The sequence below is a fragment of the Colletotrichum truncatum genome, assembly GCF_014235925.2.
Source record: "Colletotrichum truncatum strain CMES1059 chromosome Unknown Contig_0015, whole genome shotgun sequence".
Taxonomy (NCBI): domain Eukaryota; kingdom Fungi; phylum Ascomycota; class Sordariomycetes; order Glomerellales; family Glomerellaceae; genus Colletotrichum; species Colletotrichum truncatum.
Genome location: NW_027222412.1, coordinates 243,918 through 268,057, shown reverse-complemented (window position 1 = coordinate 268,057; position 24,140 = coordinate 243,918). Strand labels below are relative to the sequence as shown.

Below are 24,140 nucleotides of genomic sequence, written 5' to 3'. Positions count from 1 at the left end.
CCTGAGCCCTGGCGACTAACTCACTACGGTTGACCTTGCCATTGGCGTTGATAGGCAGCTTGTCCAGTCTCAACACTCGAGAGGGGACCATGTAGGATGGGAGCATGGCTCGCAGATACCGTCGGAGTTCCTTCTCTGCTTTCGCGTCGGACTGATCATCTCCTGATGTATTATTCTTCGTGGAGCTGTTGACGTGACGAGTAGTAAAGAAGCCAATGAGCTCCGGATCTCGACCCTCACTCGGCTGCGAGAGAACGACAATGGCGTCGTCAACTATGGCATAGCCGAGCATCACCCTTTCAATCTCAGCGGGCTCGATACGGTGGCCTCTGATCTTGACCTGATGATCCTGTCGACCAATGAACTCAATCTGACCGTCCGTAGGTCGAATACGTACGCGGTCGCCAGTCCTATACGCCCTTCTGAGTTGACCAGCGATAGTCACATCGATAAAGCGATCCTTGTTGAGCTTGACGTCGGTATATCCGCGTGCGAGGCCGTCGCCTGTAACAACAAGTTCACCGACAACGCCGATCGATACAAGCTGCTGGCGCGAATTCATAACGTATGCCCCCGAGTTGCTGATAGCTCGCCCGATGGGAACGCCATTGACATACGACTCCTTTTTATGCATGCGATACATCGTACTGAAGGTCGTATTCTCTGTCGGTCCGTAGCCGTTGCAGAAGGAGTGGCGTACTAGGTGCACCGCCTTCCGTGCGTCTTCTGGCCGAATGCGGTCACCGCCAGCTATCAAGAGATCAAGGCCGCTGATGATAAAGGGTGCGTTGTCTAGGAACTGCTTCAGCAGGGCTGGCGTGAAGAAAGCCGCCCTAACTCCCTTGCTAGAGAGGATCGGGCCGAGGTCAGGAGGGCTGAGGGCTGTCATATAGTCGATGCAGACAATCAGCCCGCCGTTGAGAAGTGGCGTGTATATCTCCCACGTGGCGGCGTCGAAAGCCAAGTTGGACATATGGGCAACGACCTGGATCGCCTGCGTGTGCGGGATCAAGTTTGTGTTGTTGACGAGGCGGACGATGCTTCGGTGTTCGACCATGACACCCTTGGGCCGGCCGGTAGAACCAGACGTGTACATAACGTAGGCGAGGCTCTTGGGGCCGGGCCGGGAGATAGAGTGTGCCGTGGCTTCGGCAGTATCACTGAGACTCTTGGAATTGGCGAGAGCGGCGCTGATGCGTATCGGCTCGACGTCCTGGATTGCAGCATCTATAGAGACATCTGAACCGACTAAAAGTAGCTTATGGCCAGGAATGGATGCAAGGATTGTCTCCACACGCGAGATGGGTACATTGACGTCGAGTGGGAGATATGCCAAATTGGCCTTGAGGATACCTAAGAAGGCAACTATGGCATCGCACGAGCGAGGAGCCAGGACGCCGACCAGCGTCTCATCGCTCATACCACGAAGTCGAAGCCATGCTGCCAGCCTGTTAGACTGCTGATCTAGCTGCGAATAAGTCAAAGTCGAGGTAGAATCAGTGACAGCCGGCGCCTCAGGATGCCTTCGAGCCTGCTGGAGGAAAAGATCCACGACACTCGAGTCTCGGTCGTATTTCGTCTTTGGAGCTTCAAGCAGGCCCATACTTTGCAGCTCGCCCAAGCCGTCAGTGAGTGGCAAAGACGATAGGATACCCCCCGGCTGTTCTAGACTGCGGCGAAGGACCTCTTGGAAGACACCAGTTAAACAACGGACCGTTTCAGGGCTAAAGAGGTCGGTTGCATATAGAATGCTGCCTGTGAACCGTCCTTTTTCCTGGAATAAGTGGAATTCCATATCAAACCGGGTTGTCACCGCGTTGGTAAGAAGCTCGCTGTCTATACCCTGGAGCTTGAAGCTACTGAGTCCTTGCTTTTGGGCATGGACAGCAAACATGAGTTGAACCAACGGGTTGCGGGATGTATCTCTAGATCCAGGCTGTAATGCCGATACGATACGCTCGAAGGGCACATCCTGATTCTGATGCGCAGCTGACGATGCTGAACGGACCTGTTGCACAAGTCCATCAAATGTTTCATCATCGCTAACGGCAACCCGTATACACTGGGTATTAACAAAGAAGCCGATGAGATCCTCAAGCTCCGGCCGGTTACGGTTAGCAATAGGCGTGCCTATAGCTGCGTCTTCAACGCCTGTCAGGCGGTAGTGTGTGGCCCGGAAGACGGCTAAAAGAATAGTATATGGCGTGGTCTGTCGCGCTCGGCAGTACGCTTGGAGATTCTCAAATACAGCACCGTCAATAGTGATAGAGGCGACACCAGCATTTCCAGATAGTGTAGCTGGCCGTGGCTTGTCGCAGAATAGACTGGCCGGCTGACTGCCTTCCAGCTGTTGCTGCCAGTAAGATAATTGACGCTCATGTTCAGCTACCTGAGCCTCTTGCTTCTGCCAAAGGGCGAAATCTCTATATTGGATAGACAGAGGTGCGGCCTGGGTGGGATCTTGCCCATGAGTAGCAGAGCTGTAAAAGTCGGACAGCTCGCGCTGGAGAATTTCAATGGACCAGCCATCGTAGATAATGTGATGCATGACGATAGAGAGAATGTGGTCATGTTCGTTCAGGCGAAGTAACGTTCGCCGCCAGCCGGGCTCAGTCGTGAGGTCAAACGGAGTACTCTGCTCCTTTTGGAGTATCTCAAGATAACTTCCATCTTTTGGCACACTAATCACTCGGAGCTCCTTTGGCTGGTAAGGATGAATGACTTGTACTCCGACACCGTCGTGCTCTTCGAACGTTGTGCGAAGCGTCTCGTGGCGTAGTTCTAAGGCACGCAGCGCCGCAGCAAGGGCGTCAACTTGCAAGGGCCCACGTAAGCGCACTGCAAGTGGCATGATATACCATGATGCGCCAAGTTCGATCCGGTCCAGGAACCACAAACGGCCTTGGGCAAACGACTGCTCAACCGGACCGTTATAAGGCATCGGCTGAATCGCGCTATGCTTGCTAGAGCCCTGCCGAATAGTAGCGGCCAGGTCGATAATGCGAGCATGGTCGAAGATGTCCTTGACAGAGATCTGGGCATCTAATCGCCGAGAAAGAAGCGCAGCAAGCTTCGTAGCCATGAGGGAGTGCCCGCCGACATCGAAGAAGTTGTCTGTGATTCCCATTCCAACCCCAAGAACTATGGAAAACTCCTCGCAGAGCACGGCTTCCACCTCGTTCCGTGGCTCCACACGCTCGGTTAATAATGTCTTTGTCCTAGGCGCAGCCTTCGCCTTACGCTCCAGTTCACGCCGGTCTGTCTTGCCGTTCGCATTCAACGGTAGACGGTCCAGCACTACAATTTGAGCCGGGATCATGTAAGGTGGAAGAACTGTCTGGAGCTGTTCCCGGATTTGCGTCTCGAGGCGGCGGCTCTGGTGCCGCTGCACAGGCCGGTTAGTGAGCAGGTTGGATAATTGGGCATTATTCTCTGTAGGGAAGTCGAACAAGATACGACTTTGTTTGTTGCTGACTTGAGTGTGGTTGTGGTGGCGGTGGAAGACGGCGTCTAGCGCTCCGTTTTGGGACCGCTGTCGGGCACAACTTAGCTCAACACGGAAGCCGGCTTGTTCGCCGAGCTTGGCAAGATCCGCCGCAGAAAGAGACGGCGTCCGCTCCACCGCGGCGCGGATACCCGAGATCCAAGCTGTACCGTCGACAGAGCGTTGCGTCTCTTCATCATCTCCTAGCGATTCGACAAGCATTCGCTCTGTAATGGTCATTTTATAGGGAATGTTAGCGACGGAAACGGTCAAGGCATCTCCTGAGCTCCGTAGCAAGCTGAGTAGGCCGGTAGCGTCTAGATGGGTATTCTTGAAATCGATCCACGCGTCTGGTTCGATCGAATGCACAGTGTGCTGAGCGTGGTCTTCTTGTGAGCCTCGCAGGTGTATGACGGCCGCGTATCTGTATGCGCTGAGCTCGTTTATGGCATTCATCCGCTTTGGCAAAATCTCTACATGCCAGATGCTGTTCGGTAGCCGGGCCTTGAGTCCAGTGAAGAAGGCCGGATCGACAAGTAACTCTTCTTCGTTCTCTTCCAGCTCAGCCATCCTACGCTGGATCTCATATCTGTTAGCGGATGGTCCCAGGTTATACAACGCCCTTGCTGCAAGGAAGTCCTTGTTAATTGCGTAGCTTCGCATGTCACCAAAAAACAGGCGCTTTGCGCCCGGGAGACAGGTCAGTTGCTCAATCACCTCGAAGAGATATTCGCCCGAGGGGAAATACTGAGCAACAGAGTTGGTCACGACAAGGCTAGCCTTCGCATCAACTCCGTATGTATTCACATCCATCGCCGTTCCGACATGGACTTGGGCTTTGCCGGCAAGAGACGGGAGAGACTGGATTTTGCTGTTGACGAAAGCGGTCGCCGAGGCCGACGGGTCGAGACCGACATATCCTTCGAGGCCTTTCAAGTTGAAGAGGATCATACCGGTACCCGTACCAATTTCGAACACCCGGTCGGCCGGTTGTCCGTCATGGAGGGCCGCTATGGTATCATCAAGCCATTCCTGCATTTCCCCCTTATCAATCTCGGTGCCGTCGTACATGGATGTCCAGTTCAAAAAATCGTTACCAACTGCAGTTTGGTCGATCTTGTTCTCAACATCCGCGTAAGTAATCACATCGAAGTGATTGCCCCATCCCTCCACCAGATTGTCAGCCTCGTTTTGCTCTAAGGATTGATCACCTCGAGTCGCTACGAAACCAATCATCTCAGGCTCTTGCCCTTCTTCCCGATTGCGAAGGACCACAGCGGCGTCGAAAATATCGGCATAATTGAGCAGTGCCTGTTCTACTTCAGCTGGTTCCACGCGGTGGCCTCGGATCTTGACCTGTTGGTCCATGCGTCCAAAAAACTCAATCTGACCATCCGTGGGACGATACCGCACACGGTCGCCAGTTCGATATGCCCTGACAACCTGGCCGTGGATAGCCACCTGAGCGAACCGTTCCTTGTTGAGTGCGGCATTGGTGTAGCCTCGGGCAAGACCATCGCCTGTGACAACAAGTTCGCCCATAACACCCATAGGAACAAGCTGCTGTTTGGGATCTAGAATATAAGCGCCCGAGTTGCTGATGGCTTTGCCGATTGGGACACCATTCACAAACGAGTCCTGCTCGGACAATTCGTACATCGTACTAATAACTGTATTTTCCGTCGGACCGTACGCGTTATAGACGCCGCCTGGGACCAAAGCCCGTGCTGCAGCGGCATCGTGACTATCAAATCGATCACCTCCAGTGAATAGAAGATCTAAAGAGCTAAGAGTGGTAGGCGTAGTCTCAAGGCACTGCTTCAACAAGGCAGGTGGTAGTAAAGTCACCTGAACCCGCTCCTGGAGGAACTTGTCGTTGAGGGCTACAGGGTCCAATGTAGTGAAGTAGTCGATACAAATTAAGGTGCCGCCGTTCAGTAGAGCTGTCCAAATTTCCCACGTTGATGCGTCAAAGGCGATGTTTGATAGGTGCGCCATGCGTGCATCTAGCGGTAGCTTGGAGACCACGTTGCTCTGCTTCACCAGCCTGACGATACCACGGTGCTCGATCATAACGCCCTTTGGCTTGCCAGTCGAGCCAGATGTAAAGATAATATTGGCAAGACTGGTAGCACTTGGCTTCGAGAAATCCCGGGAGGAATTACCATTGGGGATGTTACGCAGGGTATCGTGGATCGGCACCATGGAAACATTTGGTAGTTCAAGGGTAGGTTTGGTGACCGTAGAGCCAAGTAGAACGAGAACCTTACCCTCTATTGACGAGAGTATAGAGGTAAGGCGTGCTGCTGGGACATTGACGTCAAGAGGGAGGTACGCCAAGTTAGCTTTGAGGATGCCGAGGAAGGCCACGATAGTCTCGCACGACCGAGGAGCAAAGACAGCAATAGGCGTCTCAGCCGGCAAGCGCCGTTGCCGGAGCCAGGTCGCAAGGACGTCGGATTGCTCATCCAGCTGCGAGTAGGACAGTTGAGAGGACGAGTCCTTGACAGCCACGGCATCGGGGTTTGCAGCTAGCTGGTCGACAAAAACATCTACAACACTTGATTCTCGTGGGTAGGCGGTTTTCTCTACTTCCACAAGACTAAAGTTATGCAGTCCAGATAGGCTCTCCGTTAGTGGTAGGGATGCGATGGACGTTTCGGGCTGTGCTAGGCCGCGGCGTAGCACCTCTTGGAAGATGTCAACAACGCCACGAATCGTAACGGCCTCAAACAGGTCGGAGGCAAACATGACGTTACCGCTCAGCTGGCCTTCTTCCTGGAACAAGTGGAACTCGACATCGAACCGGGTTGTTGCAGGCGTTTGGATACGCTCACTAACAAGGCCTTCGAAAGGAAGCCTTCCAAGATCGTGTTGCGAGTGTAGAGCGAACATCAGCTGCACCAAGGGATTGCGGGACGTATCTCTAAAGCTAGGCTGGAGGGCCGTCACCACGCTCTCAAATGGCACGTCCTGGTTCTCAAAGGCAGCGGCCGTAGTAGTACGAACCTGCTGGGCAAGGCTGTCGAACGTCTCGCCGTCTCGAACAACAGTACGCATACACTGGGCATTGACAAAGAAGCCGACCAAATCCTCAACCTCGGGCCTGTTCCGGTTAGCCATCGGGGTTCCGATGGTTGCATCCTCTACCCCCGTCAGTCTGTAGTGCGTAGCGCGGAACGCCGCAAGCAGCACAGAAAAGGAGGTAAAATGGTTGGCCCTGCAATAAGTTTGTAGAGTCTCGTAAACAGAACCCTTGATGGTAAACTGGATGTTGCCGGCGTCGCCTGAGAGTCTAGCCGGCCGCGGCTTATCACATAGGAACTCAGCAGGCGTACTATCCGCCAGCTGCTCAGTCCAATACTCAAGCTGCTTCTGTTGCTCGGTCGCTTGAGCAGAGCTCCTCTGCCATACGGCAAAGTCACGATACTGAATAGGGAGCGGCCTCACCTGCGATAAGGGGTCTTCACCCCTAACCGCCGCGGCATAGAACGCACAAAGCTCTTTGCGCAAAATGTCGACAGACCAGCCGTCAGAAATGATATGGTGCATTACGATAGAAAGAACGTAATCGTCCTCTCCCAGCTTATATAAAGTCACTCTCCAGCCTAGCTCAGAAGCTAGATTAAAAGAGGTTGCCTGTTCCTTTTGGAGCGGCTGGATGTAGCTGCTGCTGTTTCGCAAATGAGAGAGATCGACCATTTTCAAGTCCTTTCTTTCGTAAGGGTGAACGACCTGCACACCGACGCCGTCTTTCTCTACGAAAGTCGTCCGCATAGTCTCATGGCGCTCTTGTAGTGTGTTTATTGCTGTAGTAAGAGCATCAACGCGAAGGGGTCCCCGTAAGCGTACTGCGAGGGGCATGAGGTACCACAATGCGTCGGGGTTGAGCTTGTCCAAAAACCAAAGACGGCCCTGGGCAAACGATTGCTCGACCGGCCCATAGTACGGCACTGGATTGATAGTACTATGTAGAGCCGAGCCTGGCCGAATAATAGCAGCAAGGTCTACAAGGACTGGCTGGTCAAAGATGTCTTTTACAGACACACGGGCGTCAAGCCGGCGGCTGATATGCGCCGCAAGTTTTGTCGCCATCAAAGAATGTCCACCAAGATCGAAGAAGTTGTCTGTAATGCCAACCTCGATACCGAGGACCTTTTCGTATTCGTCGCAAAGTGCTGCTTCCACCTCGTTACGTGGCGCAATACGATGTGCAACCGTATTAGTTCTTGGAGTCGTCAGAGCTCTCCTTACAAGTTCGCGATAATCGACCTTGCCGTTCGTGCTGAGGGGCAAATGGTCTACCACAACGATCTGGGCCGGCACCATGTATGAGGGGAGGACTGTCTGAAGCCGCTGTCTAATATTCCTCTCTGTAACGTTGGCGGTGGTGGAGGCAGCAGTAGGATCTTCGTGTCCGTTCTCTGCCGGCTTTAACTCACCATCCGCCTGCACTGTGACAAAGCCCACCATGTCAGGCTGCTGGTCTTCAAACTTCCGGATCACAACGGCAGAGTTGCGGACCCCCGCGAGAGCAGCCAAGGCCTGTTCTACTTCCGTCGTCTCGATACGGTAGCCTCTGATTTTAACCTGGTTGTCCGTACGACCGATGAATTCGATCTCTCCATCGGCAGGCCGGTATCGCGCACGATCACCTGTCCTGTATGCTCGGACAGAATGACCGTCGATATTGACTTGCACAAAACGATCCAAATTGAGCGACGGATTCATATAACCGCGGGCTAGACCATCGCCCGTGAGGATAAGCTCGCCTATTACACCCAAAGGAAGGAGCTGCTGCTGCGAGTCCATGATGTAGGCTCCTGAATTTCTAACAGCCCGCCCAATAGGCAGTCCGTTGACGCAACGCTCTTCTGGTCCCATTACGTATATAGTGCTGTAGGTCGTATTCTCTGTAGGACCGTACATGTGACAGAGCGCTCGCCTCACGAGGCTACGGGCCTTCAACGCGTCTTGCGGTCGCATCTTCTCGCCTCCGGTAAGTAGGACGTCTAAGCCGCTAACAACAAAAGGTGTTTCTTCGAGATACTGGCGTAGCAAAGCAGTCGTGAAGAGAGCTGTAGTAATATTGTTGGTTTTAATTGCCTCGCTGAGAAGAGAAGGGCTCAGAACTGATATTTGGTCGAGGCAGACGACTGTTCCACCGTTGAGAAGCGGCGAGTATATCTCCCATGTTGCGGCATCAAAAGCCAGGTTGGAAACATGGGCTACGCTGAATCCATGCTCCACTTGTAAATATTGGTGTGTGTTCTTCACAAGTCGAGTAATTCCGCGGTGCTCGATCATGACACCCTTGGGGCGGCCAGTAGAGCCAGACGTAAACATGACATATGCGAGACTCATTGCCTGCGGGCCTGTGAGTAAATCTAATCCGTCGTCCCTCGGACAGCTATGATTTAATGCCTCGACTATCCGTACCAGCTCGACACCGGATAGCTCAAGGTCCGGCAGAGGGACAGTAGCGCCGACTAGAACCAGCCTTTCGTCAGGAACCTCCGACAAGATATCCTCAAGGCGAGAGGTAGGCACATTGATATCCAACGGCAAATAGGCCAGGTTCGCCTTGAGAATCGCGAAAATGGCGATAATAGTCTCGCATGATCGTGGGGAGAGCACCCCGACTAACGTTTCGGCAGCAAGCTTGCGTTGCCGTAACCAGGCGGCAAGCCTATCTGACTGGTTGTTAAGTTGTGCATAAGTCAGCTGCGATGAGGCGTCCTTAACAGCAATAGCGTCGGGACGAGAGGCTACCTGCTCGAGGAAAACGTCTACCACGCTAGAGTCATGGGGATAATCTGACTTGTCGATCTCGAGGAGTCCCATGCTCCGTAGAGCTGGCAGGCCATCGGTAAGGGGCAGGCCTGCAACAGGCGCCTGCGGCTGGTCGAGCCCCCGTCGCAGCACCTCCTGAAACACATCGACGACAACCTGAACGGTCTTGGACTCGAAGAGGTCTGTAGAATAGTAGACAGCGCCTCTAAGTCTCCCCTCATCTTGGAATAGGTGAAACTCGAGATCAAATCGGGTGGTGGGTGTAAACGGCAAGATCTTGCTTGTAAGGCCTTCGAGTTGTATCTTTCCAATGTCCTGCTCGGTGTGGACTACGAACATGAGTTGAACCAGCGGGTTACGAGATATATCTCTCGAACCAGGCAAGAGGGCTGAAACGATACGCTCAAACGGTACATCTTGATTCACAGACGCCGTTGTAGATGTCGACTTTACCTGACGAACCAGCCCCTCGAAGGTCTGATCTTTTTCAACTACAATCCTCATACACTGGGTATTGACGAAGAAGCCGATTAAGTCTTCAAGATCTGTTCGGTTACGGTTAGCAATTATCGTACCAACCGTAGCATCGTCATCGCTAGTCAAACGGTAGTGTGCTGTACGAAAAGCAGTAAGCAGTACGACATGTGAGGTAGCCTGCTTGGCACGGCAGAAGGCCTGGAGGTTTTCATAAACAGGCCCCTCGATGGAGAATTCGACAAGCCCGCCACTGCCAGAGACCCTGGCAGGCCGGGTTTTATCACACAAGAGAGTAGCTGGCTGGCTGCCAGCCAGTTCCGTCTTCCAGTATTCCAGTTGACGTTCGTGTTCAGCCGCCTGCTCATCCTGCTTCTCCCACGTAGCGAAGTCGCGGTACTGGATAGGGAGCGGCGATACCTGCGTCAAGGGATCTTGGCCGCGAAGAGCGGCGGCATAGAAAGTAGACAGTTCTCTTTGCAAGACCTCGAACGACCAGCCGTCGGATATGATGTGGTGCATGATGATAGAAATAATATGGTTATCTTCCCCTAGGCGGAGCAGGGCGACGCGCCAGCCAGGTTCTGATGTCAGATCGAACGGCGTTGCCTGCTCCTGCTTCAGAATCTCTTCGTAACACCCATCAGAGACGTCAACCACACGAAGACCCGTGCTGTGGCCTGGCGAGTGCACAACTTGGACGCCTACACCCTCGTGCTCCTCGAAAGTGGTTCGCAAGGTCTCGTGGCGCTGCACAAGCGCGTCTAGAGCAACAGAGAGCGCATCAGTCTGTAGCGGACCGCTCATATGTACTGCCATCGCAATATGATAACCGGAGGAGTCACCCAGTCCGAGTTGATGCAGGAACGCCAGGCGACCCTGGGCGAAAGACTGTTCGACCGGGCCGTTATAGGGCTGGGACGGGATGCGGCTATATTTATCAGAGCCTAGTCTGATAGTTGCGGCAAGGTCGGCGAGAACCGGGCGGTCGAAAATATCCTTGACAGATACCCGGGACTCTAATCGTCGGGTTAAACGCGCAGCTAGCTTTGTGGCCATGAGGGAGTGTCCGCCGAGGTTAAAGAAGTTGTCGGTGATGCCGACGTCGACACCGAGTATGTCGGCGAATTCTAAGCAGAGGATATTTTCTACTTCATTACGCGGTGCAACTCGCGCGGCTACCGCTCTTCTACCCTTTGGTACGGTCTGCGCGAGCTGTGCGAGCTCTTTACGGTCAACCTTACCGTTGGCGTTAATCGGCAGCCGGTCGAGTATCATCAATTGTGTGGGAATCATGTACGGCGGGAGCAAAACCTGGAGGTACTCGCGGATCTGCGCTTCCATTTTGAAAACATACCCTGACCCTTCGACTTGGTTTCTTATATCATTTCGGGCGTCCTGGGTGAGCTGCTCATCCCGCATCGCAATGAACCCGACCATTTCCACTCCGCGATCTTCCAGCTTCCGGATGACGATAGCAGCATCACGAACGGCTTGGTGTCTGAGAAGGACCTGCTCGACCTCAGCTGGCTCGACGCGGAAGCCACGAATCTTGACTTGCTGGTCAATACGGCCAAAGTACTCCAACTGGGCATCTCCAGGCCGATGCCTTGCACGATCACCTGTGCGATAGGCTCGCATGGTCTCGCCGCCAATGATGACCTCGACGAATCGACCCTTGTTCAGCGCCGGGTCGGTGTACCCACGGGCTACACCATCGCCCGTCAGGACAAGCTCGCCCATGACGCCTGGAGGCACAAGGCGCTGCTGAGGATCCAGCACCAGGGCGCCGGAGTTACTGATAGGGCGTCCAACGGGCACGCCGTTGACGCAGAGCTCTTCCGGCCTCATACGGAAGGCTGTGCTGTATACTGTATTTTCTGTATGGCCGAGCGCGTTGATGATGCCGCCCTTGGCTAGTGATTGCGCCTTCAGGGCATCTTGGACGTCCAGGCGATCTCCCGAGGCGAATAGAAGCTCGAGTCCTCTGATGGCAGAAGGGGACTCAGCTAGGACTTGTTTAAGCAGGGCTGGTGTAAACATGACAGCCCGAACCTTCTCTCGCTCAAAGACCCTTCCCAGCATGGCCATATCTAAAACTGTTGTGTGATCGATACAGACCAGAGAACCGCCGTTGAGAAGCGCTGTATAAATTTCCCAGGTAGCGGCGTCAAAGGCAAGGTTGGCTATATGGCCTACGGGCACGGCAGATTCGGCTTGTGACTGGATGTTGGTGTTCTTCACCAGTCTAACAATGCCCCTATGCTCTATCATAACACCCTTAGGACGACCGGTAGAGCCGGAGGTAAACATAACGTAGGCCAGACTAGTCCCCGTGGGTGTTGGAAGCCGTTTTACTAGGTCTTTCTGCGTTACTATTCGGCTATCCTGTGCCTCTGAAATAGTCAGGAATTCAACGTCATCTAATTCCGTAGCTGGCACTGGAATACTAGCTCCAAGTAAGAGCAGCTTCTTGCCTTCAATAGAGGAAAGAATGCTTTGCAGCCGACCCAGAGGTATGTTCACGTCTAGTGGCAAATAGGCTAGACCTGCCTTGAGAATTCCGAGCAGAGCCACGATAGCTTCACACGAGCGCGGGGCTAGCACGCCGATCATAGTCTCGGGGGCAAAGCCTCGCTTCACCAGCCACAAGGCCAACTGGTCCGACTGCCTGTCCAGCTCAGCATACGTCAACGTCAGCTCTGAGCTACTCTCCTTGACGGCGATGGCGTTACCGCAGAGGGCCACCTGCTCGCGGAAGAGATCTGGCACGCTCGCATCCCGAGGGTACTTAGTCCGCGCAACTTTTTCATATCCTTTACTCGTGAGCGCGGAGACGCCGTCAGTCAAAGGCATAGAGGCGATTGGGGCGGACGGCTCCGCAAGGCCGCGACGGAGCACCTCATGGAAGGTGGATTGCATAGAGCTAATAGAAGCAGGGTCATATAGCTCGTTTGAGAACATAATAACACCACGAAAGCTGTTCTTTTGCTGGAAGAAATGTAGCTCAAGGTCGAACCGCGAGGTCTTTGTAACCTTCAGAGGCTCTACACTTAGATCCTTTAGCGGCAGGTCACCTAAATCCTTCTGGTAGTGGACGGACAGGGTCATCTGAACCAGCGGATGGCGTGAGGTATCGCGTGCTCCAGGCCGTAGCTCGGCGACCAGCCGATCAAAGGGGACATCCTGGTTGGCAGTCGCTGCATTTGCCGCCGCAACAGTCTGCTTCACCAACGTCTCGAAAGTCTCGTCGTCTGCTACCGTGGTGCGGATGCATTGTAAGTTGACGAAGAAGCCAATGAGACCTTCTAGTTCCTCTCGGTTCCTATTAGCCATCGGCGTGCCAATTGTTGCATCATCAACCCCGGTGAGACGATAATGAGTTGCTCTTAAAGCGGCAAAAAGTATGGAGAATGGCGTGGTTTGGTGCCCCCTACAGAATTTCTGGAGATTTTGGTATAGCGTGCCCTCGATAGTAAACTCATGCATGTCTGCCGTACCCGAAGGAACAGCTGGGCGAATCTTATCACATAGGAGGGTGGCAGGTTGGCTTCCGTCAAGCTGGCCCTTCCAATAAGCTAGCTGTCGGTCTTGCTCGGCCATCTGTGCATCCTCCTTCTGCCATAACGCGAAGTCGCGGTACTGAACGGGCAGGGGGTTGACCCTTGACAGAGGTTTCTCGCCGCAAAGTGCTGCATCATAGAAGGCCGCCAGCTCACGCTGGAGAATGTCGACAGACCAGCCATCAGATATAATGTGGTGTATCACGATAGACAACACATGGTCATTCTCGCCTAGGTGGAAGAGCGCCGGACGCCAGCCAGGCTCAGTTTCCAAGTCGAAAGGTGTAGAAGTCTCCTTCTGCAAGGCTTTCATGAGCCCTTCTTCAGAGCCTCCAAGGATCTTAATAATCCGTAGCTTCTTCGGCATAAAAGGCTGTACTACTTGCACGTTCACACCCTCATGTTGTTGAAAAGTGGTGCGCAGCCCCTCGTGGCGATCCTCTAGAGCCAGCAGCGCTACACTCAACGCTTCGATGTTTAAAGGCCCCCGAAGGCGGGTAGCAAACGACGTGAGATACCACGTGAGTCCCGGATAAAGACGCTCGAGGAACCAGAGGCGGCCCTGCGCAAACGACTGCTCAACCGGCCCACGGTAGGCTGTCGGCGTGATCGGATTTTGTGGGGCCGAACCCCGCCGGACCGCGGCTTCAAGGTCCGTGAGATTAGGTTTATCAAAGACTTCCATAACGCTCAAATTTATGCGACATGTCCGCGCCATATTCACCAGTTTGATCGCTGCAATGGAGTCTCCGCCTAGCTCGTAAAAATTGGCTTTTTGACTTGCCGAGTTGGGATCAAGATTCAAGCTTCGATACCACAGCTGTCGCAGCGTAGTCTTTAAACTGGCCGATGAACCAAGCTCCCCATTGGGCTGGGAAGCCGATTCCTGAACAATGTTGTCTATTAGCCTGAGACCAATGTCCCGGAGTCTCCTCCGATCCGTTTTCCCAGTCGCAGTGGCCGGAAGCTGCTTCATGCGAAGATAAAACGAGGGAACGGAGTGGCTGGGAACAAGCTGCTGCATTCGCTTTTTGAGACGACTGGCCGCGCTATGTTCCATGATGCAGGCATCAAACCCTGAGATATCACGGAAAGCATCTTCTCCGTCCTGAGCTGGCCCTGCCAGGAATGCAACCAGGGTCGTCCTGTTGGACGACTCTGATCGTTTGACCGCTTCGACCACGGGCGTGATGTGGCTGGGCAACTCTGATCGCAAATGAGTCTCCACATCACCTAGCTCTACGCGCTGCCCTCGGATCTTGACTTGGGTGTCCTTACGCCCGAGGTAGGCGATAGTGCCATCAGATCTGTAAAAGACAAGATCTCCAGTCCTGTAAAACTTGACAGAGGCAGCCCGCTGCTTCGTAGGGTACCAGGCAGGGGCGTCGGCAAGAAAAGGCGACTCGTGTTGTGGCGGGGGAACTACATATCCTCGCGCTATTCCTGGACTTTCAATCATCAGCTCGCCAACGCAACCAATCGGCACAAGCTGGTCGGGGTCGTTAGGGTTGGTGATCCAATGGCGGGCTCCTGCGGCGCGGCCGATGATGTTCAAGTCTGCAGTGTCTGGTTTGACTTCTGCAATGCTGCAGATGGTTGAGCTCTCACTCTGGCCGTAACCATTGAGGAGATTTAGCTTTGAAGCCAGTGAATCTCTTATCTCAGCCGTCATTGGTTCTCCGCCCGATACAAGTGTCTTCAGTCCACTGATGCTGTCCGATGGAACAGCCCCGATGAATGAAGGTGTGAGCAATGCCCAGTTGACTCCGCTCTTTTTGATGAAACCTGGAATGTTATTCAGTCGATCATCTTCCGAAGGGATACAGACGCAACCACCCTGCATCAAGGTTGACAAGGTTTCCGCCAGGCATGCGCCGAACCCGTACGAAGCGAACTGAAGAGAGCGCGTATGATTGCTGATGCCGGCCGCGGGCGCAAACTTGGTGGAGCACGAAACAAATCCTCGGTGCTCAACCATAGCTCCTTTTGGCTCGCCCGTGCTGCCCGAAGTGAAGATGATATAGGCCACATCCTGCGGCTTCGCGATCGGGTTGTATCGTTTATCATCGCTCGGCAGAGACTGGGACAACTCCTCATCAATCACAATGCAATGCGGGATGAGAGAACGCATCGTATCGCGGTGGGACTTGGAAACCAGGGCAACCGTGGCGCGAGTTTGCCGACAGATCTGGGTAATCCTGGCTGGCGGGTTTGTCGGATCGATGAGGGTGAAAGCTCGGCCGGCTTTGAGCACGGCGAAGAGTGCGGCGACCATCCACTTGGACTTTTCGAAGCAAAGCGGCACCGCATGTCCGAATTCCAGCCCGAGGGACTGGATGTGCCGCGCAAGGCGCGACGACACGGCGTCCAGCTCAGCGTATGACCAATCCCCGTCCCAAGCAGACACGGCGGTCTCTTTTGGTGTATTGGCAGCCCTCTTGGCCACCACGTCGTGGATGCAGGCCTCGATCGTCTGTAGCCGTTCTGGATTCCAGCTTTCTAACTCTGCTCGATCCTCCGGGGAAACGCCGTCTAGCTCTCGCAGAGACAGATCGACCGCAGGGTCCTGGAACTGCTTGATCAAGCACCCGAGTTGTCTCAGGAAACGAGCCATCTGGCGTGAGTCAATCACGTTCGTGTCGTATCGTGCAAGCAGTGTTGCAGAGTCGCCGGCCATCTGACAGTTGAGTAGAAGCGCGCGGTCATTGCAAGGCACGAATCTGTCAAAGTCCACAATCTTCCGATGAAGCATATCAGATACCGGTGCCTGTGGTCCAATGCCAGTGGTCACTGCCAGTACGGTTTGGAATCCGGATGCGGCAGACCCGAAGTCCCCGGTCTGGCGGACATCGTAAAGACCAGTCTGTCCGAACTCACGCGCAGCGGCATCATGCGCAGCGATGGCTCGCATAAGATCCGACTGGGATTGATGAGGAGGGCAAAGCACACGGGTGGGCATGATGGTTCGTGTTGGACCATCAACCGTACAAACCTGCCCATTTGACGTAAGGGGGTCCTCCGTCAGGACGCCGAAAAGAGCTTCCGAGGCATTAGTATATCGGGCAAGGAGCACCGCGAGCGCTGCTCGACAAATGACCGTTGGGTCCCAACCCGGCCTGGCTGAGCCCGGGTAGGAAACGCGATGCTCTGCCTCCGCAACGGGATGGGGTACAGCCACGGCTGAAGGCAAAGGAGGAAATATAGAGGCGTCCAGGTCATGGAAGTGTTGCTGCCAGAACTCGGCCGCACCATCTGGATCCTGGTTGGAACGATTCCGATGTACTCCATTCTTCATGGAGCGTTGAATCTCCCCACCAGTGTAGACTGCGTGGACATCTCGAAGGATAGACTTCTCCAGAGCATCATCCACCAAGGCATGGTTGAAGGTCCAGACAAGTACTCGTTGCCCCGACTCCGGGCTCTCGACGACGGCATATCGATTGCATTGGGTTCCAGTGACAGCGGCGGCTGCCTCGCCTTTGACTACCTGTCTCATGTCTTTTGGTGTCGAGTGTATCCAAGTGAAGCTGTCCGACAGCACAAGTTGGAAATGATCGTTGGAGTCCGATGTGAATGTAAGGGATCGCAGGGCCGGGGTTTGACGCACAACCTCTTTCCAGGCCGCGGCCAAGCGTTCAATGTCAACATCTTTCGATATCTGATAGTGGACATGGCCGATGGCACGGCGCTGATCGTTCGCAGCCCACTCGATCACGTCGCGCTGGAATGGCGTGCATGGCAGGATGTCGTCGATCTTGTCCTGTCCCAAACCAAACTGTCGGGTTGCTTGTTCGTAAAGGGGGTCGCGATGCTTGCCTACAATTTTAGACATGACAGCGGCCTTCAACCCTCCAGACGGTAACACGTTGCTGAATAAAGTCATTTTTTGTTGTTGTTTTGATATTGTTTTACGTGCGCGCGTTTTGTGTCTATTCGCATCAGTAGGCTTAGATCCTTCTCTGGAGATCCGTCACTGTCAAGTCTATGTATTCATGCAATGAATAATGTGTGTGATGGTTCTTCAGCCTGAATCGGTCAAAGGGTCGACGGAATAGAAAGAAACAGAACGGCAGTTAAACGTTGGCATCGTGCCGTGGGATGTTACCACGCAAAAAAGAAAAACAAAACAAAAGACTTGGTGCCCACTACTTACCAGGAATGACTACCGAATGTGTCACTTGACCCTATACAACGCTGCCGACTGATCCCAATTAGTTCCAATTCAGGTTTGACCCTCTGGATCCCTTGAGCGGTGTTTCTATTCTCAGCAAGACACCAAGTCATGCGTATCTCAGCGACAATGCCGCGGAAACGGACTCCTGTGACTCAGCAAAGCTCCCTACTCCCGCCGTTTGTTGCTGTTCGCTTCAAGTTACTGCTTACACAGCTTGACTCAAGGAGGCGTGGAGTCAGAACCTTCAAGAGCTATGAGAAAAAATGAATCACATTGCTGGCGGTGGAGGTAATGATCTGCGATGACGACGGCCATCTGACCCCAGCCGCACCGGAGTCAATGCTGATGTTACCAGATATCATCAGATATCGTTTTCTTGGCCGATTAGCCAAGCCGGTCTGGCCCTCTTAAGCTAGCCGTTATGAAATAGTAGCGTCTGACTTGTAATAAACGGATCAGACGTTCTGTTCCCTTGCTTTACATGCCATTATCGAGGTGGACAGTAGCTCGTAGTCCATTCGTGGGGGCGCAGAATGTGGAACGGCCACTAAATCCATACAAGAGCCCAGCCATCCTCGCTATATTCAAAACGTGTCGTAACAACTGTCGAAATCAATGATTATGGCAGGGGTGTAAATAGCTTTGTCAGGTAATTACTAATAGTGAGCCGGCCCAGTATGGTGAGTAGGGGGCAAGAGATATAGAACGGTCACTGGGAGACGGGCCGTGCCGAGTAGTTAAAGCCACTCCTACACTGAAGGTGGCTACCGTGTGGCTGATTTAGGGCTGCGGTGACGTGCCATCATAGTAGGTATGCGCTTAAGGGGTATTAATGTCATACGCCCTAAGGAAATACATAATTGGGGCGTCAGATTAATGGCTGATGGCAGAAGCTTCCTGCTTTGTTTAACCCTTAGTGGCAACGATCTGCGTGCCATTCCAACGACCACATGTAATTACACACACTTATAGCCATTCAGCACTTGATAGAGATACCATACCCCATGCTCCCTCGGAGTTGATTCTCTTTCACCCGTTAGAAGAGCTACCTGATATCAGCCACTTAGTCGAATAAGGCTTTTCTAGTCCCAATCCAGTTAACCAATTTGCGTGTTTTCTCAGAGTTGGTATGAGGGTAAGCCATCATTACTCAATCGACCCACTCACCGAGTCTTCACTTCTCATCTCCATGCAGACGACGATCGGCGATTAGATCAACCAGGTCGGTCTTTGTGGCCTAGTTGCCTCGTGCTTATTTTCATTGGCCCCTGAAGACCAAAGTATGCCACATATGCAGGGTCGTCTAACCTGGGGCTAGCGTCTTTATCGCGAGGCTTCCAAGACAGCAGTTACAGTATCCCACATCAAGTGCCACTGGACCTCATGTTTGCTCAGGGCGGGTTCAAGGCAGCTAGGGCTGTCAAGTCTACCTTTTCTGGTAGTTTATGTATAGAAAGTAAATTTATTCTTTGGATGTTCGTGGTGTGCTGGAGATATCGGCGATCTCCGTCTATCTCATCGAGGGCTGATTGGCAACAGGTACAAGGCATGCGGGACACCAGCCAACCACATCTCGAAAGTATGATTTCTGTCGAATGATAAGAATTGTGTGGTTGGCATTTGGAGAAATATGTCCTTAAAAATGGGTCAACTTGTACCTGTTGTCATCCATCCCTTAAGAAGGTATATCAGGCTGTGTCGTGATATATGGGAAGTCATTGAACAGCTGATATACCAATGCAGTGCGCAATAAAAATAGTCAGGAAAACTGAAAATCCAAACTGCGTGGTAGAATCAAGGTCCAGTGACACTGGGTTGGATCAAAACCGTCTCAAACAGAGATGCTTTTCGGCACCCAGACGCAGAGGAGCAATAACACACATCATGCTAAGAGCCCATGCCAGGCAAACTTCAATAGAAGCCAGATATACAAGCAGTTTGGCCAACGTCACAATTGCACCAACACCGGGCTACTTCAGTACAGATCAACTGAGGAGGAACCTCAACTGATTAGTTTCCCCGGTATATGCATAAAAGTCAGTTTGGCTCCCAACCACGTCACACACACCCCGGACCAGTGAGCCCGTTGCATAACCGCAATCCTGACCGTTGAGGGCAAGACATAAACAGGGAGAGAAAGGGCAGGACAGGGATGTCGGGCACTTTAGGTGGATCACGTCAGCCACTGACTCTGTCTAGAATTTCACAGGTGCCTCTGAGAAAACAACACATGTATGCACCAGAGGCACCCTAGTTTGAAGGTCACTATGATTCTGTAAGACACCAGCCTGAAACTCGACATTCCGAATCCCACTTCCCTTGCGGGATCTAATCTGTCACCGTAATGTGGGCCTGGACTACCTAAGCAAGGTCAGGCAAGCCTCGTAACAACCTGAGTCAACTGAGCCGAGAACCACGAAGTTGTGAGTTAGTTTTGCGCCGAGAATTAAGCTCTGCGCCCCGCGGGTGTACGTACGAGCGGGAATACTAGGGCGGCTCTGAGACATTGTTTGTTAGCCCAGGTGTGTGTTTCGCCTTCAACCTCAGCAGCTCTCATATTTTTTACCATCTGTCCGGATTTCGGGAGGCTGGAACAACTGGCTCTTCTGTATGGAACGTGGGATGATCTTGAACGCTGCTACAGAACCTGCCACTCTCATCTGCAGCATGTGTTTGCAGGGATACATAATCAAAGGAAGTGTTGACCGTACAACAAGCTCCACGAGATCCCACCACGCTGAGTACATGAACCAACCACCAGCGAGGAATCTCAGTCGAGGTGATGGCGTGCAGGACCAAGAATCGCGCGTATTACGTTTGTCTCTAAAGATTTTGAGTCGTTTTACGTTTCCAAATCAGGAACAGTCTGTTTGTTTCCGCCAAGGCCACCCTGGATTGGAGCAAGTTACTCAAACGGTGTGAGCGCCATATCTAGCTGTTCTTCCAAGGTCGTCTTAGAATGTACTGATGATGTACCCCGTCAGAAAACAGGCTGACATATGTCTGTGCACAGAAACCTTCGGGAGCCCAGCAAGCAAGTACTAAATTTGGTCAGCTCCGATCTCAAAAGAATTTATTGCGGGGCGTAGAAGTGTAGACTACTGCAGATCTCGGAGAGGTTGTTGAGGCCCGAACCCCTCGAAAAGAACGCTCACCTCTTCTGCCTTGTCACAGTCTTGCAGGCTTTTCAAGTAGTGTTTGATATCCCCCACAATCCGGCACCGTTTTGCTAACATCTGAGTCTGCGAGTTTCTTCATTCTTTCCAGGTTGGCTAAGTACTACATTAAATGAAGTACTTTCTTCATCGCAAAAGCATCTTGGTATACGGCATGGATCATAGGACCCTCGTTAGAAATCAAACCGATATGGAATCCGAATAACTATCGATAACGCACTCTCCTGGGGAACAACAAACGGGGCGGCCTCGAAAATAACAAGACGGTCATCATACATTTCACATGCTACTGGATACAGCCGGCACACCAGTTCATCTTCAGCATCAACGGAGGATAACGTCCGCCCACAGATGGCAGATGTAGTAAAAGTGACACCATTGCAATTGATACTTACATGAGTACATTCATTCGACCTCCCAAAACTCCGCGGAGAAGTCAAGTACTCTTTCTCATTACGTAGGATGGCCCATCGCTTACCCGGTCGCCAACCTCTCAAGCGGCTTCCCATGACCTGCCATAGCCTTATCAGAGAAGTCAAAGGACATCCTGCCCGTGAAGTTCTGATCTTGTAGACGCACAACACAGTCGAACCTTCGAGCTAAAGCCTGCTGATACAAAATAAGCTACCAAGATTCTGCAAAGTTACCCATCAGGCTCGTGAACACTGCAAATCACATGGCCGCTGTGGAGGAGCCATTTTAAGAGAAAATAAAGTCTTGAGAAATAAGACAGATGCTCAGGTCAGATTACCTAGATCACCAATGACCATACAAGATTGGTAGTCAATGGCGATTGGGTACAGTAGTAGACAAATTAGTATGCATCTGGTGTTGGTCACAGTAGAGGAGGAGGTCGAAGTGATTATGAAGGTATTGGGTAAGGATCTGGGCTGTACCGTTTCCAGCGGCCAAAGTCTCTACCCCATTTAAGCCTTACAACCACTCTTACCTTGACCGGTACTTCAATTATCAACACGACATTATTACAACCGCAACTTCGTGAAGGGTCAGACTCTGCTAACGTTGCAGTGGCTGCTGCAAACTCGCCCCTAGCATGTGTACTCAATACGGAGGTGCCACGCAATTGAGCTAACGCAAAAGGAAACGCCGCAACAAGCCGTGCGCTTGTTTCCCAACTACATTTACGAAAAGAATATACGTAACCATAGGCTCACGCCCATGTCAACCATAGCGTAGCCCGTAACAGACATCCAACATTCCTGGCGCTGCTGGGCTAAATTTTAGGAGTGAATGCGGGGGGCTGCATTAACCTCCGCCTCTCCAGCTTTCAGCTACCTCAGAAAAAAAAAAATTTAAAAAAATAGAAAAGAAAAGAAAAAAAAAATACCGCAGCGGGAGACGCAAGTTAAGTACGCCATCCCGCAGCCGCAGCCTCCCCGCGGCAGGCAGCATCTGCGGCACGGATCGCATTCCACTAGTAACCAATAGGTCTAGCCAACGGGCACACCCACGTTCGCTCCAGGGGTCTTCTGATGAGGGTATTTCACGTTGCTCGAACGGTCGCAAGGCGAGCTCTCCCAAGGGACTCGGTTCGATCTGAAGAGTTGGAAATCCCCAGTGATTAGTAACTCTAAGGACCATGTTATTTTACGCCTTCGCTCTTGTGATCAGAGTAATCAGAGGTCTCCTCGCAGTACTTTAGCGTCCCAAATGAAGCATTCAGTTGTGGTTAGTGCGAGGGAAGGGAAGGATTAAATGAGTGAGGGAAGAAGTCACAAATTTGCGCACATCTGTCAGTTTCGTACTTTGATCAAATTGTACATGATAAGCGAAATCTTGTACTCATCCAGCCCATGTAAGGTAGGGGGAACACACCCCCACTGACCTTTGTCTCACAATAAGTTGTCACTATGCTGTCAGAGGCTGCGCGCCACAGAGTGAGGAGGAGGTCAGGTAGGCTTAACAGAGTAACTGCATTCACCTCTGGCCTTCTACCGTATGCTCTCGAGAAATTGAGAAGTGGGCTGCCAAGTTTATGGCGCAAATATTGCATTGCACTTGACCCCTATCAGGAACGATCACCGTGCCATCCTAACATAACTTCAGCACTCAAAGGGACATCCACTCTGCTTTGGGCCTGTAGAACCACGAGAAGGAATACCTAATGTCGACCGCTCAGCTGAGTTAAGATATTACTAGTCCTAATCAGGCTAATCGATTTCTCTATTTCTTGACAGGGAACAGCAATTCTTGGGGGATGTCGAGACCCCTTATACATACCCTCATCACATCCCTTGCATTCCCCTGCTTCCCAGTACATAACATCAACATGTGACATATGTGGAACAGGCCTCAAATGACACTAGAGTCTTTTTTTTTTTTTTTTTTTTACTGTTTTTCTTTTTTTCCTTTTCGAAGAAGCTTAATAGGAAAGCTGCTTTACTGACAATGATTATGATTTGCAAAGCGTCGATGATCGTCCACTGAAGGAGGGCGATGTTGTGGAAGGACAACCTCAAATTCAAAAGTGTGTGCGATGAAGGATGATGCAAGCCCTCTCTCTGGATTGTTGGTTGACTAAGTTCACGCTAGAGGCATGAATTGGTTATCGAATGACACTCGAGCATCTTCTGATTGGCTTCCTGGTCAATCTCTGTAGCAGGGAGCGTGGGGAAAGGGGGTGGGTGCTCTAGACATCAGCGCCATCAAGTATAGCGACAACACTTGCCAGGTCTGTGGCTGGGGAATGGCATGAAAAGCGTTAATGCTGGTCTCTCGAGCAGGAGACGACACATCGTCTTTGACATGTTGTTTTGCTTCTTTAGACTTGGCAGTTGTTCAATCTTCAGAGGACCGCAGGAATGCTCCCACACTTTCTTGCTCTACCTTAATTATGTGCTCATCCTTTGACTTGCACGAGCCCCGAGTAGTCACTGGACACAATGATTGATGTACACCAATGCATGATATTCCATCTTCTGAGATGTCTTACGTTCGGAGAAGCTGAAGAGTGTCAGTTGTCATCTTACTGCAAGATCGAAATTGTCAACGGACAACGACGCCATAGACAGTCTTGTTTCATTAGTTCGTCATAATTATAGCTGATTGGTCTTGAATAAGGCGCAATTTGGTGGAGGTTTGACACATTTTTTTAGCAGGATGCTTTCTTTTTTGGTTGACCTGCTGGACAAGTGTGAGATCCTTAGGTGAGGTTGGCCTGCCATTACAATTTTTCGTCAAGTATCGATATTTCTGCTACGGCACAGGTAGATTCATTCCTCTTCGATCTCTATGGAGCTGAGACTTGGACTTGGGGCTTTTGAGTAGGAGACTACATTCATTGCTAAGGCGAGTGACGTAGGCCTAACACTGCTAGATCTTAGTTCAAATGGTGGCTTGAAAGTTCTTGTGACTGGTCGGCAGAAGTTGGGACTTCGAACTGATCAGCTGAAGTGTGCAGAGCACAGTTCTTAGTCAAATGCAATAATGAAAGCGAAGTAAGCAGAAGCTTAAGT

The 24,140-nt window shown here is 52.1% G+C and overlaps 1 protein-coding gene across 1 annotated transcript in view; it reads right to left on the bottom strand.

Moving 5' to 3' along the window:
- The window catches only part of CTRU02_215356 (AMP-binding enzyme), a gene marked incomplete at both ends in the record, with an annotated part of 31,098 nt that extends 13,901 nt beyond the window's left edge, over positions 1-17,197 (bottom strand). The window contains 2 exons of the mRNA XM_070206441.1: positions 25-9,822; positions 9,853-17,197. Of these exons, the coding sequence (XP_070059880.1) occupies positions 25-9,822; positions 9,853-17,197 (17,143 nt within the window). The remainder of the gene's footprint in view (positions 1-24; positions 9,823-9,852) is intronic.
- Positions 17,198-24,140: the final 6,943 nt, after the last annotated feature.